The sequence below is a fragment of the Ictalurus punctatus genome, chromosome 14 (genome assembly GCF_001660625.3).
Source record: "Ictalurus punctatus breed USDA103 chromosome 14, Coco_2.0, whole genome shotgun sequence".
NCBI classification, from domain to species: domain Eukaryota; kingdom Metazoa; phylum Chordata; class Actinopteri; order Siluriformes; family Ictaluridae; genus Ictalurus; species Ictalurus punctatus.
In genome coordinates, this window is record NC_030429.2 from 23,121,111 (window position 1) to 23,135,509 (window position 14,399).

The 14,399-nt window shown below is 40.8% G+C and overlaps 2 gene segments (V, D, J or C); one reads left to right on the forward strand and one right to left on the reverse strand.

The window, feature by feature from the left end:
* Positions 1 to 2,843: 2,843 nt before the first annotated feature.
* LOC124628877 (Ig kappa-b4 chain C region-like) lies at positions 2,844 to 9,543 on the reverse strand. The segment is given in 2 exon segments: positions 2,844 to 3,396; positions 9,310 to 9,543. A coding segment is annotated over 1 exon segment (291 nt).
* Positions 9,544 to 9,677: 134 nt separating this feature from the next.
* LOC108274620 (Ig kappa chain V region 3381-like) lies at positions 9,678 to 10,215 on the forward strand. The segment is given in 2 exon segments: positions 9,678 to 9,726; positions 9,845 to 10,215. Coding segments are annotated over 2 exon segments (420 nt in total).
* Positions 10,216 to 14,399: the final 4,184 nt, after the last annotated feature.

The window sequence follows — 14,399 nt, forward strand, 5'->3', positions numbered from 1 at the left end:
GAACATATATGCACGGTGCATGGTGGTTTAGTGGTTAGCATGTTCGGATCACACTGACAGGGTTGGGGGTTTGAGTCTCACTGCTGCCCTGTGTGTGTGGAGTTTCTTCCGAGTACTCTGGTTTCGTCCCCCAGTCCAAAGACATGCATGGTAGGCTGATTGGCATGTAGAAAATGTCTGTAGTGTATGAATGGGTGTGTGAATTTGCCCTGCAATGGATTGGTAAGCTGTCCTGGGTGTACCCTGCCTTGTGCTCCCTGGGATAGTGTCCAGGTTCCCTCTGACCCTGTGTTATAAGTGGTATAGATAATGGCTAGATTAGCTACACTAGCATTTTGCTCAGTAGAGGGAGATTTCAGACTGGAGGATGAACTCTGAGTCAGGATCAGCTTTGAGACTCAGGGAATGTTACCTGCTCCCTGGTTTTGTTTCCCCTGGATCACATGAACCTATTTCAACAACAAATGTATTAGTGTTTGTCCTCACTTCTGTGTAATTTCTTGCTATTTGAGGTACCACGTGCTTCATCAGTGTTCATGGTGTCCTCATATTGCCTAACTCACAGGTTCCTAACCCTGGTCTACCCATTGTCCACCCCAATAACCCCAGTCCTGCACATTTCAGCAGTTAAAGCAGTTAAAGCATACTTTTTTCACCTCAGAAATATAGCTAGACTGCGGCTTATGCTAAACTTCTCTGTGGCTGAAAAGCTGATTAACTCATTTGTTGTCACTCGGCTAGATTACTATAACGCCGTTTTAGAGGGAGTGTCTAAATCCACAATCAATAAACTGCAATATGTACAAAAGTCTGCTGCCAGGATCTGGGACCAGGAAATGCGATCATATTACTCCTGTTCCAGAGTCCTTGCACTGGTCTCGGACCGGTTCCGTGTCGATTTTAAAATTATGATGTTAACATACAAGGCATGGCTTGGCTCCTCATTACATATCTGCTTTAAAATTCCTTACACACTGACTGCGCTCCTCACAGTGTAATCTGTTAACTGTTCCACTAACAAGCTTGAAATCTATGGGTGACAGGGCTTTTTCTGTTTATGCTCCTTCCCTTTGGAACTCTCTTCCTCTCGAACTTAGCGAAGCTCAGACCTTTGGCATTTTTAAACCTCAACTTAAGACACACTTTTTTGAACTTGCATTTGACGGTTGATGCCTACTTTTATTATTATTATTATTATTATTATTATTATTATTATTATTAACTTTTGTAATGTTTTATTTTTACTGTGTACAGCTTATTTTGTGTACCGCTTCCAATCCCGAGGCTCTAGGCAATTTCCTACGCTGCCTATAGGTAGTGCCGGCCATGCACACACCTACCTATTCAATTGACACAATTCTTTTACACCGGTCTGTGTGTGTGATCTGTTGGTTTCCAGAACTTTTGGGGCCAAAACAAAACCTTCCTCATCAAACGCCCGTGTGCAGAATCTATTATTAATTAAATTCAACCATCTTGCTTGTGTAGTCAGAAACATCAACTGAACTCACTAAGATCAGCTGTGACTCTCTGAGGCAGGGTTTATTACCTTGTTATTTGTTTTAATCGTTTGAACATATAGCATGGGGTGCACGGTGGTTCAGTGGTTAACATATTTGGATCATGCCGCCAGGGTTGGGGGTTCGATTCCCACTGCTGCCCTGTGTGTGGAGTTTCCTCCGAGTACTCCGGTTTCCTCCTCCAGTCCAAAGACATGCATGGTAGGCTGATTGGCATGTCCAAGGTGTCTGTAGTGTATGAATGGGTGTGTGAATGTGTTCTGCAATGGATTGGTCCAAGCTGTCCTGGGTGTACCCCGCCTTGAGCTCCCTGGGATAGTCTCCAGGTTCCCTCCGACCCTGTGTGATAAGTGGTATAGATAATGGATGGATGGATGGATTAGCTACACTAGCATTTTTCTCAGTAGAGGGACATTTCAGACTGGAGGATGAACTCTGAGTCAGGATCAGCTGTGAGACTCAGGGAGTGTTACCTGCTCCCTGGTTTTGTTTTCCCTGGATCACATGAACCTATTTCAACAACAAAGATATTAGTGTTTCTCCTCACTTCTGTGTAATTTCTTGCTGTTTGAGGTACCACGTGCTTGATCAGTGTTCATGGTGTACTGATAGTGACTGATACACAGGTTCCTAACCCTGGTCTACCCATTGTCCACCCCAGTAACCCCAGTCCTGCACATTTCAGCGTTTCAGTGTGTTACTGCAGACAAAAGACTCAAATGTGCAGGACTGGGAACACTCCAGGACCAGGGATTGGAAGCTGTGGGCTAACTAATACATTCTAGGTACATACTGATGTTTAAAGTGTAACGTGTCTCTTGGTATGGCGGAAATTCACTGTATAAGGAATACTTGTGATTTTTTGTAACTGAATATTTATTTCACTTCAGTGTGAGTAACATACAGGGGAAAAGACGTGATTAATACACTAGGTGTAACAGCATTTCCAACACCATCACACCAGTCCCCAACTAACAGATGGGTGAAAGTAACATGAAATTTCCCACAAGATCTTTTAAACAAAAATGCTTTACAACTTTAATCTCACTCAACCACATCCTCAGTGTCGATGTTTTCTCTCGATTAGTTCAGGCTGAAGACAATTCAATATACAGGACACTTAGAAAATTATACAGCCAAAGGTTATATAGTTATATTTTATATACTATATGGTGTAAAACCAAGTGTTATTATTATTATTTATTATTATTATTATTATTATTATTATTATTATTATTATTATTATGTATTTTGCATATACTGAGACAGATGCATTGGTGATTTGTGTACGATGTTCATAATCAATAATGTGCAGCAAAAGTGTTTACTGATTCAAAAGGCTTTTATTAATAATTCAAAGCAGGACATTGCAGTGATACACACACTTAACACATATTTAGGTGATGAGAAGAAGAGCTGAGTTAAAGTGAGGAGTGTGTGAGCTCACATGTCAATAACTCAGATGAAATGATGAAAGTGGGACATTTGAGCAGTAAAAAGGCCACATGGAACACACAGTGAAGCAGTAGAAGGTGAGCTGAGTAACGTGTGTGAGCTCACAGCTCTCAGCACTGCTCTGTGTTCACTGTGCTCACCACAGGTGGTTGGTTGTCCTTGGAGGCCTCACAGGTCACCACCTTGTTCCTCCACTGCTCCGGGTGGAGGCTCAGCGTGCTGCTCCAGCTGTAGAGGCCGTCCGCCTGCAGAACTGCGGTGCTGCGGCTCTCCCCCGAGCTCCAGCTGCTCCCATCAATCTTCCAGCTCAGCCTCCAGTCCGAGGGGAAGCCCTTGTAGGCCACACACACGAGTGTGACCTTCTCCTGCTGCAGCTCTACACTGGAGGGGGGCAACACCATCACACTGGGCTGGGTGAGGCCTACACACACACACACACACACACACACACACACACACACATACACACACACACACACACACAGTTGAGAAAGGAGTAGACAGCTGTCAGTCACTCAGGCTTCGTTTCAGCTCGCTGTGTGTGTTTCACTTCCCTTTATATCTTACAGAGCAGAACTGAGTTCAGTGGAGCATCACAAACGTTTCACATTCAATTCAAATACTTTTACATCTTAAATCTATAATGATTTATATTACTGTGATCACTGGAAGTTCAAATCTAACTGTACAGTATATTCAATAATCTGAAATATTACAATTATTTTTTAATATGAATAAACAGCATTTAAAATGCAACTTATTTATTATTTAAGTAAATTCAGTTTATGCCTCAACATTTAACTCTGTTTATGGACTCACAGTCTCTGAGATATTAAATATACTTAAATATAGTTAATGTAACTCAACAAAAAAAAGTCAGTAATATACACAAACAATAAATTCTATTTTGTTTGTCGATTTAAATTAAATTGAGCTACTCGCACTAAAATCAGATACATTTTCTGAAACTTCTAAAATAAGAAAAATGAGAAACAAAATGAACACAATTTAATTTAGTCAATAATCTGAACACACTCCATTTCAGCCATTAATCTGAACACACTGCATTTCAGTCATTAATCTGAACACAGTCCATTTCAGTCATTAATCTGAACACACTCCATTTCAGTCATTAATCTGAACACACTCCATTTCAGTCATTAATCTGAACACACTCTATTTCAGTCATTAATCTGAACACACTCCATTTCAGTCATTAACCTGAACACACTGCATTTCAGTCATTAATCTGAACACACTCCATTTCAGTCAATAATCTGAACACACTCCATTTCAGTCAATAATCTGAACACACTCCATTTCAGACATTAATCTGAACACACTCCATTTCAGTCATTAATCTGAACACACTCCATTTCAGTCATTAATCTGAACACACTCCATTTCAGTCATTAATAAACAGGTTACTTACTTACTCACAGTTTAGTTCCTCCACCGAAAGTCCTCCACAGTGATACAAACAGGTTTAGTGGCCGTACAAAAACCCTGCTGCTCTAAACTCACTGCTCTCTCCATCCATTTAAACCTCTTATTACAAAACAGCTACAAAACACCAACTTCTGTTCACATCAGCTGATTAAGACACTAACTCTCACACCACACTAACTCACAACTCACATTAGAAATATCTCAATGATCATCACACCACAGTCCATCACGTCCACTACTGTCAGATCAGTAGTTTTTTTTCACTCATCAGTGTCTATCACTAATCCTGCCGCCATTACTGTCTCTGATATCAGTCACTGTTATTAATCTATTCTCAGCCTTAGTTTCTGTCTCTATCTTCTGTCTCATATCTCTTTCTTGCACTCCTATAACATGTCCTTCTTCGACTGCCTTCTGACACAAAATAAACATTTTGGCCCTGGTCCTCATCCATCCTTCCTCATCTCTAGGTATCAGCGTTACCCTGCTGTATTTTTCAGATTTTCACTTTGTATCCTGCACTCTTGCTCTCCCTGCCCTGCATATCACCCTCTATTTGTACTGTACCTCTCCCCCACTTCCTGAATCCTGCACTCTTTCTCCTCTTCCTCCATAAATTCCAACACCCTAGGTTTCTGCACAGATCTCAGCATGTCTAGCAGACATCTCATCATGATTGACACCTCATCAGCTGAAGCTAAGTCTCAGAAGCACTGAGCTGCTGTATTTCCCAGGAGATCCTTCCCCATGTCAAGATTTATTGATCTCCCAGAAGAACTATTGGATCACACCATCTGACAACACAGGAAACCTTGAGCTAGTTCTGAACAACCATTTAAACTTCTCTCCTTACATTCCAAACCTGATTTGGTCATGCAGGTTTCTCATTTACATCAGGAGGGTCTGGCCAGTTCTGTCCACAGAGGTCATTGAAGATCTTGTACAGTCCTTTATTATCTTGATATTAGTCTACTGCATTCTACACAAGTTTATACCTCTTGTATTTCTACTTAAAACAGCTGAACACAAATATGTACTTTGCTACCAGATCTTATTTATATGCACTTAACATGCATGTATTATAATAACCTTAAGAACATACTATTTACAGGTACTGTGGGCTCACCTACACAAACACCATAATAAACTTCTACTCCTTAGTGCAGTTGCAGGCCCAATGCACGACTCATGTTTATTCAGGCCTAAAAACAAATGGCCGCTTCGGTCTAAGAGCTAAATGAAGTAAAACTCACTCACGGGTTAGAAGTAACTGGCTGCACTCCGGTCACGGTGGCACAATGTCTTTGTTGTCAGTGTGAGGATTTCCAGTATTGTCAGAGGAAGTCTGAACTTCATGGCAACTCGGACCGCTGTATGTGAGATCCTTGGAGTCTCTGTGGCCTAGCCACAGCTTTTAAACTCACTTTGGTTTGCTGGGAGAGCTCGTCTCCGTTAATGTCTGCGTCACTCCGTGTCAGAAATGCTAATGGATACTGAGCTAACGGGTATCCAGCCTCCTGGCTGATTCAGTGTTAGATGTTTTGGATGGAAAGTCCAATGTCCTCCACTTTTGTCAAGTACAGTTAATCTCAAGTTATTGAACTAACAATTGCTATCTATACACGACACAACTTTCAACACACTGTTAACCACAACGCTCTTGTTTTCTCTCTCTTCATGCCGTTCTCTCTCATTCTATCCTCCACATGACCAGCTTCTTCCAGTGCTGATGAAGACCTTGACCTGAATGAAATTACGCATACAACAGAAATTCAATGAAAATATAAATGAAGTACTGCCCTGTCATAACCAAGCACAAACAAATACTAAATATGATAACATTTTCCATAACACCACAAACTGAGAACATCATACCCAACAGAAATGGAAGAGAATATATTATCTTTCCTCTCCTACTGGGCTACACTGAGATTCTGAGCTTTATTTGAGGAAAAATAACTCAATTTCAATCAGTTTTAATTTAATGACATGGTTAGAACAGGTATGAACACTAGTCTGTCCCTAATCCAACAGTAAACACTAATTTGAGTGACAATGTTCAGACCACACTGAAAAAATACATATCCTGCCTTCGAATATTAGTTCAAATCATTCACCTTTTATTTTTACACACTTGTGTACATTTAAGTATCGACACAGTGTAACTTTTTTTTACTCATTCAGAATGAGCTGAAAGTCATAAACTACATTCCTGTAACTATCTGCATACTAGTTCAGTCATGATTAACTCAGAGCAGTCTGTTGTGTCTGGGCCATGATGATGCTGACAGACCCATCACTACATGAGCAAGACTAAATAAAGATTCAATATCAGTTAGAGCTCTTTCTTCTCCCGCTGTTATAAACAGAGGAGAGTGAGAACTTCAGTAAAGGTCATCAGGAGATTTGAGAGACAGCTGTAATTTCCACTGTTTTCTGGAGATTTCACAGTCGTGTCTTCATGCACTGGGTGTAACAACCGCATTCATTTCTGTGAATAACAGCCTACAAATCTGTCAGACAGACAGCCCTGTGTTCTCAACACACAGCAAGTGTTAAGAAGTGATGAGGGTGTGTGTAGTACATTACCTGCTCTGATCATACATTACAGTGGAAGATGCCTTTCAGGACTTTCAAATTCAGGACATTTCCTAGAACATGTGTATCATCTCAGAGAGAAAGATCAAGTCCTGTAGGAGCCTGATCTGACTGTGTGAACATGAACAATGAACAAGATTTCGGTCTCGAATTGGACTCTATTACTGCCTTAATATGTGTTTCCTTGTTTTTTTTAGCACTTTATTTTCTGGGTCGTTCTTCTTTTATATGTTTTTTTAAAACTTGTTTTCCTTGTCCAGGTTGTAATAGTTTAAATTCTTGTTTTGCCCTGTGCCTACCTGTGTTTATAACTTGAGTATGGATCTGAGAAACGTTTCATCCTGATCAAGGTTGGTATTTCCTTTTAAAAACTCAGAGAAAATATTTTTTTTATGTTTTCTCTTGACTCAGTTTGTTCTTTAATGTATTCTATTGGATTGTGTTAGAATGTTCAAAAGGTTTATGCAAATTCTCACCAATTACAGAAATAAGAAATGAAAGTTCCATTGCATGAACACCTCTGAGTCCCAGAATAGATCAACACTTTCAGCAGATGTTCATGGTTCTTCAGCCAAACTCACTCAAGCACAGCACAAGACACTTCACTAGTGAAAAAGGAGACATGCTTTCCACATTGAAGCTTTATTTCAGCATAGCTACACCACTGACACCACCTCAGACTGATAAGCGTGTTTTAAAGTGTACACTTGAATTCTAGTGGACTTCACAGCGGCTCTTTCGGAACGAGGCGATCTGAGTGGTGTCGTGGTGGGACACGGTACAGCCGAACACCTCGGCCTCTTCCCAACGTTCTTTGCTGAGGGTCAGGGTGCTGCTGCGGCTGTAGATGCCGTTCTTCTGTTCTTCTGTGCTGGTCAGAACCCCCTCGTTCACCTCGGCACCGTCTACGGTCCAGCTCAGCAGCGCCCCCTGTGGAGAATAGGCTGAGAGCAGGCAGAGCAACGAGGCCGATCCCTCCGAGAGCTGCAGAGAGGACGGAGGGAGCAGAGACACGGAGGGCTTCACCACCGGACCAGCTGCAGCACACACACACACACACACACACACACACACACACACACACACACACACACACACAATGATATTAATGTTAATGTGAACTCTATCATAATGGACATGGTGATATTTGGTAATTCAGTTTAATGGCTGTAGAACAGATGCAGTAGTTTATCTGCACATCGTACAACAGAACACAATTCTGATAACGTCATCCAGACAAACTGCAGCCGAACAAAACAATCTCCATCTTCTGAACAAAGGAACACTGTGCTAAAAATAACCATCACACCAGGGTAAAGTTATCTTTATCCAGTAAAGTTATCTTTGTTCAATTTTTTAGATCATCTTAATAATTATTTATGGCTTATAATTAATGGGAAATCAGCAATAAACGATTATTGTTCATGCTTCACTGTTACACAAATTTCCATTGTGATGATGAATTAGAGTAACGCAAAGCAACAATTACATCAACTAAAAGTTAACATTTCACCTGAATCTTAAAAAGAGATGAAGTGAATTTTACAAAATGACACGAAAGCAGAGTGTTTATAGAAGCAGCTCTCTCTTCTTCACATCACATTTCTCTATTTTATAGAAAAGATCTACAGTATGTGTTTTTATAAATATCACATCATTTATTTTGTAGTAAATCTATACATTTCATTGAATTGTGTAAATAAATTAATAAATCGATGAGGTTTTAGGAAAAACAAAAGGCACTTACTTTTCACAATGAGTTTAGTTCCTCCACCGAAAGTGTTCCACAGTGATACAAACAGGTTTAGTGGCCGTACAAAAACCCTGCTGCTCTAAACTCACTGCTCTCTCCATCCATTTAAACCTCTTATTACAAAACAGCTACAAAACACCAACTTCTGTTCACATCAGCTGATTAATACACTAACTCTCTGACTGTTTTTATTACGTTTTAGTGTTTTTTCTCTTTTTAAACATCAAGATTGTCAGTCTAAACTGAGGATGCAGCTAGGGAGTAATTCACACAAATAAATTACACAAAATAAAAGCTGAAAATTCACAAAATGTAGATCTGCAATTGCACAGGTTTTACCCATAATGCATCACTGAGTAAAAATGCTGATGTACTAATGATAAATTTACAATATACGACTGAATGTGTGGAGCTAAAGTGAGAATAATTCTCCACTCCTTCTGTAGACTGATAGAAAGTTATGATATGATGTTTAAGTCCTACAATAATCTAATCATTAATTTACAGTCAACATATTAGTGTGTATTTACTCACTGCCAACATTGATGCTGCTTCTTCCACCATAAATCCACTACAGTGAGAAACTCATTAACATTTAGTACAAACACCATCCAGTGAAAGTTTAAGCTTCTCTCTCTAATTCACTTATTTATGCATCTTAGACCTAAAAGTGTTTTCCAGAAAATCTCCGTCTGACCCCAGAAGCTAAATTCACACAGTAACTCTGTAGTAGTGTGAGATTTACAGTAAGTTTGGAGGAATGTGGTAAAGGCGTCTCCATACTTAGAGGACACTTTGCATTGGCAGCACATGCTTCAGTGCTCTGGGAGTGTTTATAGCGCTGTGACTTTAACACTTCATGACTGAGAGCTGCTGCTACAGCAACTTCACCCACAGCTACCATGACTTTGATCCCCGTCTTCATCTGGACGCTGATCCTCTGGACTCAAGGTCAGACACTGCTTCATATTTTATCTCTACAATGATCTGTTCATACAAATACACTCACTGTTTCTATTATAATATTTCACTTACTTATATTATAAGGTGTATTATTATATTTTTTCAGAATGCAGAGGTCAAGCCACAGTAACTCAGACTCCTGCAGTGAAATCTGCTCTTCCAGGAGAAACAGTCACCATCAACTGTAGAACCAGTCAGGCAGTGTACAAGGACTCAAATGGTGACTGGTTACACTGGTATCAGCAGAAACCTGGAGAAGCTCCTAAACTCCTGATTAAACTTGGGAATCGGCTACAGTCGGGTATTCCAGCTCGTTTCAGTGGCAGTGGATCTGGATCTGATTTCACTCTGACCATCAGTGGAGTCCAGACTGAAGATGCAGGAGATTATTACTGTCAGAGTTACCATGCCATCACTGGCTACTGGTTCACACAGTATTATAGAGTCATACAAAAACCTCCCTCAGTCAGATTGTAGAGAGACTGCACTGCTGCAGCTGGGAGCGACTGCAGGTGCTGAGTTGGAGGATGTGATACGACACAATGACACTCTGTGGAGGAGAGGAACCACACCACACTAACTCACAACTCACATTAGAAATCTCTCAATAATCATGATATGAATACTGAGTATTTAGTATGTTATATTTCAGTTAAATACCTTCAAGATTTAGGATTAGATCTGAATACCTGTATCAGTATTTACAAGCAATAGATTATATTAATATACATATGAATTTATGTTCTACCTCATTTGCTTGTATTATTTCTCTTTCTTGCCGATAGAAAACCAGTAATGCCCCAAGCACCGCCATGGAATAATGGTGATGAACTCATCCAAATCTGGCTACCAGAACACAGACACGGCTCAGTCATGGTGAGGCAGTATCTCGAGCAGGAACCACGGCTTAGAGTTGGTCTCCTTTGAGCCCAAAATTGAAATGGTGCACAAGCAATACATATGCTTAATTGTCTCCTAGGCATTGTTCTAAAAAATACTTCAATGAAGAATGTACTTTTCAGGTTTTCTAGATGGTTGTGGTTCTAGTTATCATAACTGAAACTGTTTGGTGGATTTCTTTTTTAGTCTCTATCACTTATCCTGCCACCATTACTATCTCTGATATCAGTCACTGTTATTAATCTATTCTCAGCCTTAGTTTCTGTCTCTATAACATGACCTTCTTCAATTGCCTTCTGACACAAAATACTTTAACCATTTTGGCCCTCGTCCTCATCCATCCTTCCTCATCTCTAGGTATCAGCGTTACCCTGCTGTATTTTTCAGATTTTCACTTTTTATCCTGCACTCTTGCTCTCCCTGCCCTGCATATCACCCTCTATTTGTACTGTACCTCTCCCCACTTCCTGAATCCTCCACTCTTTCTCTTCTTCCTCCATAAATTCCAACACCCTAGGGTTCTGCACAGATCTCAGCATGTCTAGCAGACATCTCATCATGATTGACAGCTCATCAGCTGAAACTAAGTCTCAGAAGCACTGAGCTGCTGTTTTTCCCTGGAGATCCTTCCCCATGTCAAGATTTTTTGATCTGACAACACAGGAAACCTTGAGCTAGTTCTGAACAACCGTTTAAAACTCTCTCCTCATATTCCTAACCTGATTCGGTCATGCATGTTAGATGTTAGATGTTTTGGATAGAAAGTCCAATGTCCTCCACTTTTGTCAAGAATATTTCAACCCAGTTTATTGAGCTAACAATTGCTCTCTATACATGATCCAACTTTCAACACACTGATAACCACAACGTCGTTGTTTTTTCTCTCTCTTCATGCCGTTCTCCCTCGTTCTCTCCTCCACATGACCAGCTTCTTCCAGTCCTGATGAAGACCTTGACCTGGATGAAACTATGCATTCAACATCACTATTAGTAATTTGTTGTTTCTCCTCTGGCTTTTATGATGGTCTGAATTCTTTGAGGCAGGGCCTTCACTAACGAAAAAATATTTTTTCCATCAAGCTGGTTTCAACTTTCTCGAAAGCAGTTGAAAGATGGACTGATATCCAGACTGTTTGCTGTCCATGTCATTTAGTTGAACTGAATGGGCTGAAATTCCCACAGCCTTGCTCTAAAATCTATGTAAGGCCTTCCCAGAAGAGTGGAGGTTATTATTACAGCAAAAGTGGGGAACAATTGTGAGAATGTTACATATACATTACAGTGCAATGCCGCCATATGTCAAGCTCACTCAGCGGGTCTGCTTGGTAAGCCTGCAACACTGTCATTGTCTGCGGTGACCCACAAGCAAGACTACTACCACATAGGCCTTGCTCACCAATGCCACGATGGCCTTACACGGTGGCTTGGATGGCAAAGCCAGCCCCCCTAATTACCAGCCATCAACAGAGAGAGGTAGCTCGCAAGCGCCTCCTCCACCTTCAGCATAGCTAAATAGCCGTGCCGTTCATTCCCCACAATGGCTGAACAATCCAACATCGTGGGGTTATAAATACAGCTTATGTGTGGTTTTCCCCCAGAAGCCTGATATTTTGTAATGCACTTCTGGAAGAAAGGGGAGTTTCTGCAGTGTGAGGGATTTACTTTCACTGGGGAAAAAAAAAGGCTCATCCAGCCTTAGTAATCACTTCAAGCAGCTCTTTATATGCTGCTCTCAGTTTTTAGCACATCCTTCTGGCTCCTCGGTGTCAGAGAGGAATTATTACTATTATTTTCGTGTGTGTGTTTTTTTCCCTTTTGACTTTCCATAGCGGAAGGAGGAGTCGCAACACGAGCTCCAAAATCCAGCGGAGAGCTGGACCCGGAAGACAGAGCAAGAGATAGAGCAGCGCTCGTCTCCGGCTCCTCTTCTGGATCCATAAGAGATCCCCCGAACCTTAGACGGCTAGCTGCCTCGGCAGCGGCCCACCCAGATCCGCGAGGCTTTGAAACCCAACTCGCTTCGGCTTCCAAGAAGAGTGCGAGTCGCGAGCCCAGCTGCTTAATGTAAACGCTACCATGCGCAGCCTCTCGAGGCTGCCATCGCATGCTCCAACCCTAGACACTTCACCCAGAAAATGTGCACTATTCCTCGTGATGAAACGGGAGCAAGCCATAACACACTTCCTGAATTCTCTCACTCATGTTTCTCTCTCGCTCATTCCTTTTTTTCTTCTCTTTTTTTTAAAGGGATAGAAAAGTTCTGAGATTTTGAGAAAACATAGCGAGGAAATGAAGCGTCTTTTTGTTTCTTTACACAAACAACTGACATGCAGTCTATTGCTGAAAATAATAGAGGCTGATGACGCGGTTCACAGGTGCCATATTGATATCACGTGACGTGCTTAATTGCGTCGTCACCTGATCATGGCAGGCCTACAAATAGGCATGATTTTACACAAGCTTCAGATGCCGGTCGCGCGCGAGAGGCGCTCCCATAGTGTTATACTAAACGCAACGTCGAGTTCCCTTTGAAAGGGAACAAGGATTTATTTGGACAGTTATCTCGAATTTGGTTTCATTGAAGCAATGGACAAAGTGAGAACTGAGTGTGTAATCTGTGGTGAGAGACTAGCGAATGAAAGCATGAAGCCCTGCAAACTGAGGAGGCATCAGCGCACCAAACACCCAGAGATCGGTGGACAGGGTGCCAATCGTATGGATGCTTGTCACTGTTTAAATACTCTCTGTCGCAGTGAATTGAGCAGTCATCACAATAGTTCCTTCAGGAGCAATCAGGCTTGTAGTGTTTTGTCTTTTCCTTTCTTTCTTTCTTTTTGTTTTTCAGTATGTACATATGTGAGTTTGATGTTAATTGTGCACATGAGGAAAAAATGCTTTCTTTTTGTCTTTTTTATTTTTTATTTATTTTTTTTTACCCCGTCACCTAGAATAAAACTTGTTTGTAGCCTACAGTAAAATTTAAAGTTGTTCTTGTGTTTTTCTTTTCTTTTCTTTTTTTCTTCACATGGTCTCTCTCTCCTTTCTACCAGAGTTTTGAAATTTTACCAAATTTCATATCAATATCAATCAATATCAATTTACCATATCAATACTAAATTTTAAGTCAGTATTGATGAAACATTACTAATAATTTGGTATTATTGGAATGGAAACCTGTGTAGTAGGGGTAACGATACATCACGATGCAGCAATGTGCGTTGCGGAAATGCGCGATTTATTTTGTGTAAATTATCCCTCTATTAGTTATGTATCAAGTGCAGTTGCACTGTTTGGACATCCATAAAATGAAAATGTTTGGAGCATGCCGGTCACATGATCTCATGTTTCACCATTGCGAATCATCTGCGGTTGTGAAGTGACCGATAGCGCCTGATCATAACTCCCAACACTCATTATTTGTCAGTCCCTGCAGGATTTTGCGATCATAGAAATGAGCCCAAAATCACGGAAACGCCACAATATTCGGAGAAGGTTGCGACAAAATTTCCACAGATTTTCTGCAGATTTGGGCCAAGACACATCATGTGACGTCATCACAACACACATTCAGTCAAAGCCGTCATCGATTCACATGCATCGGACAATATCACAGCGAAAAGGTCTCATTTAACAACAAACATCACTGTGAAAGGCCGTGCAAAACAATTTTGTGCGATTGCAGTTTCGCCAATTCAAGTATTTTTCTGCAAAAAAAGCAGAAAAACTCCACAAATACATTTTTTTTAAACCAGCAGCATAAT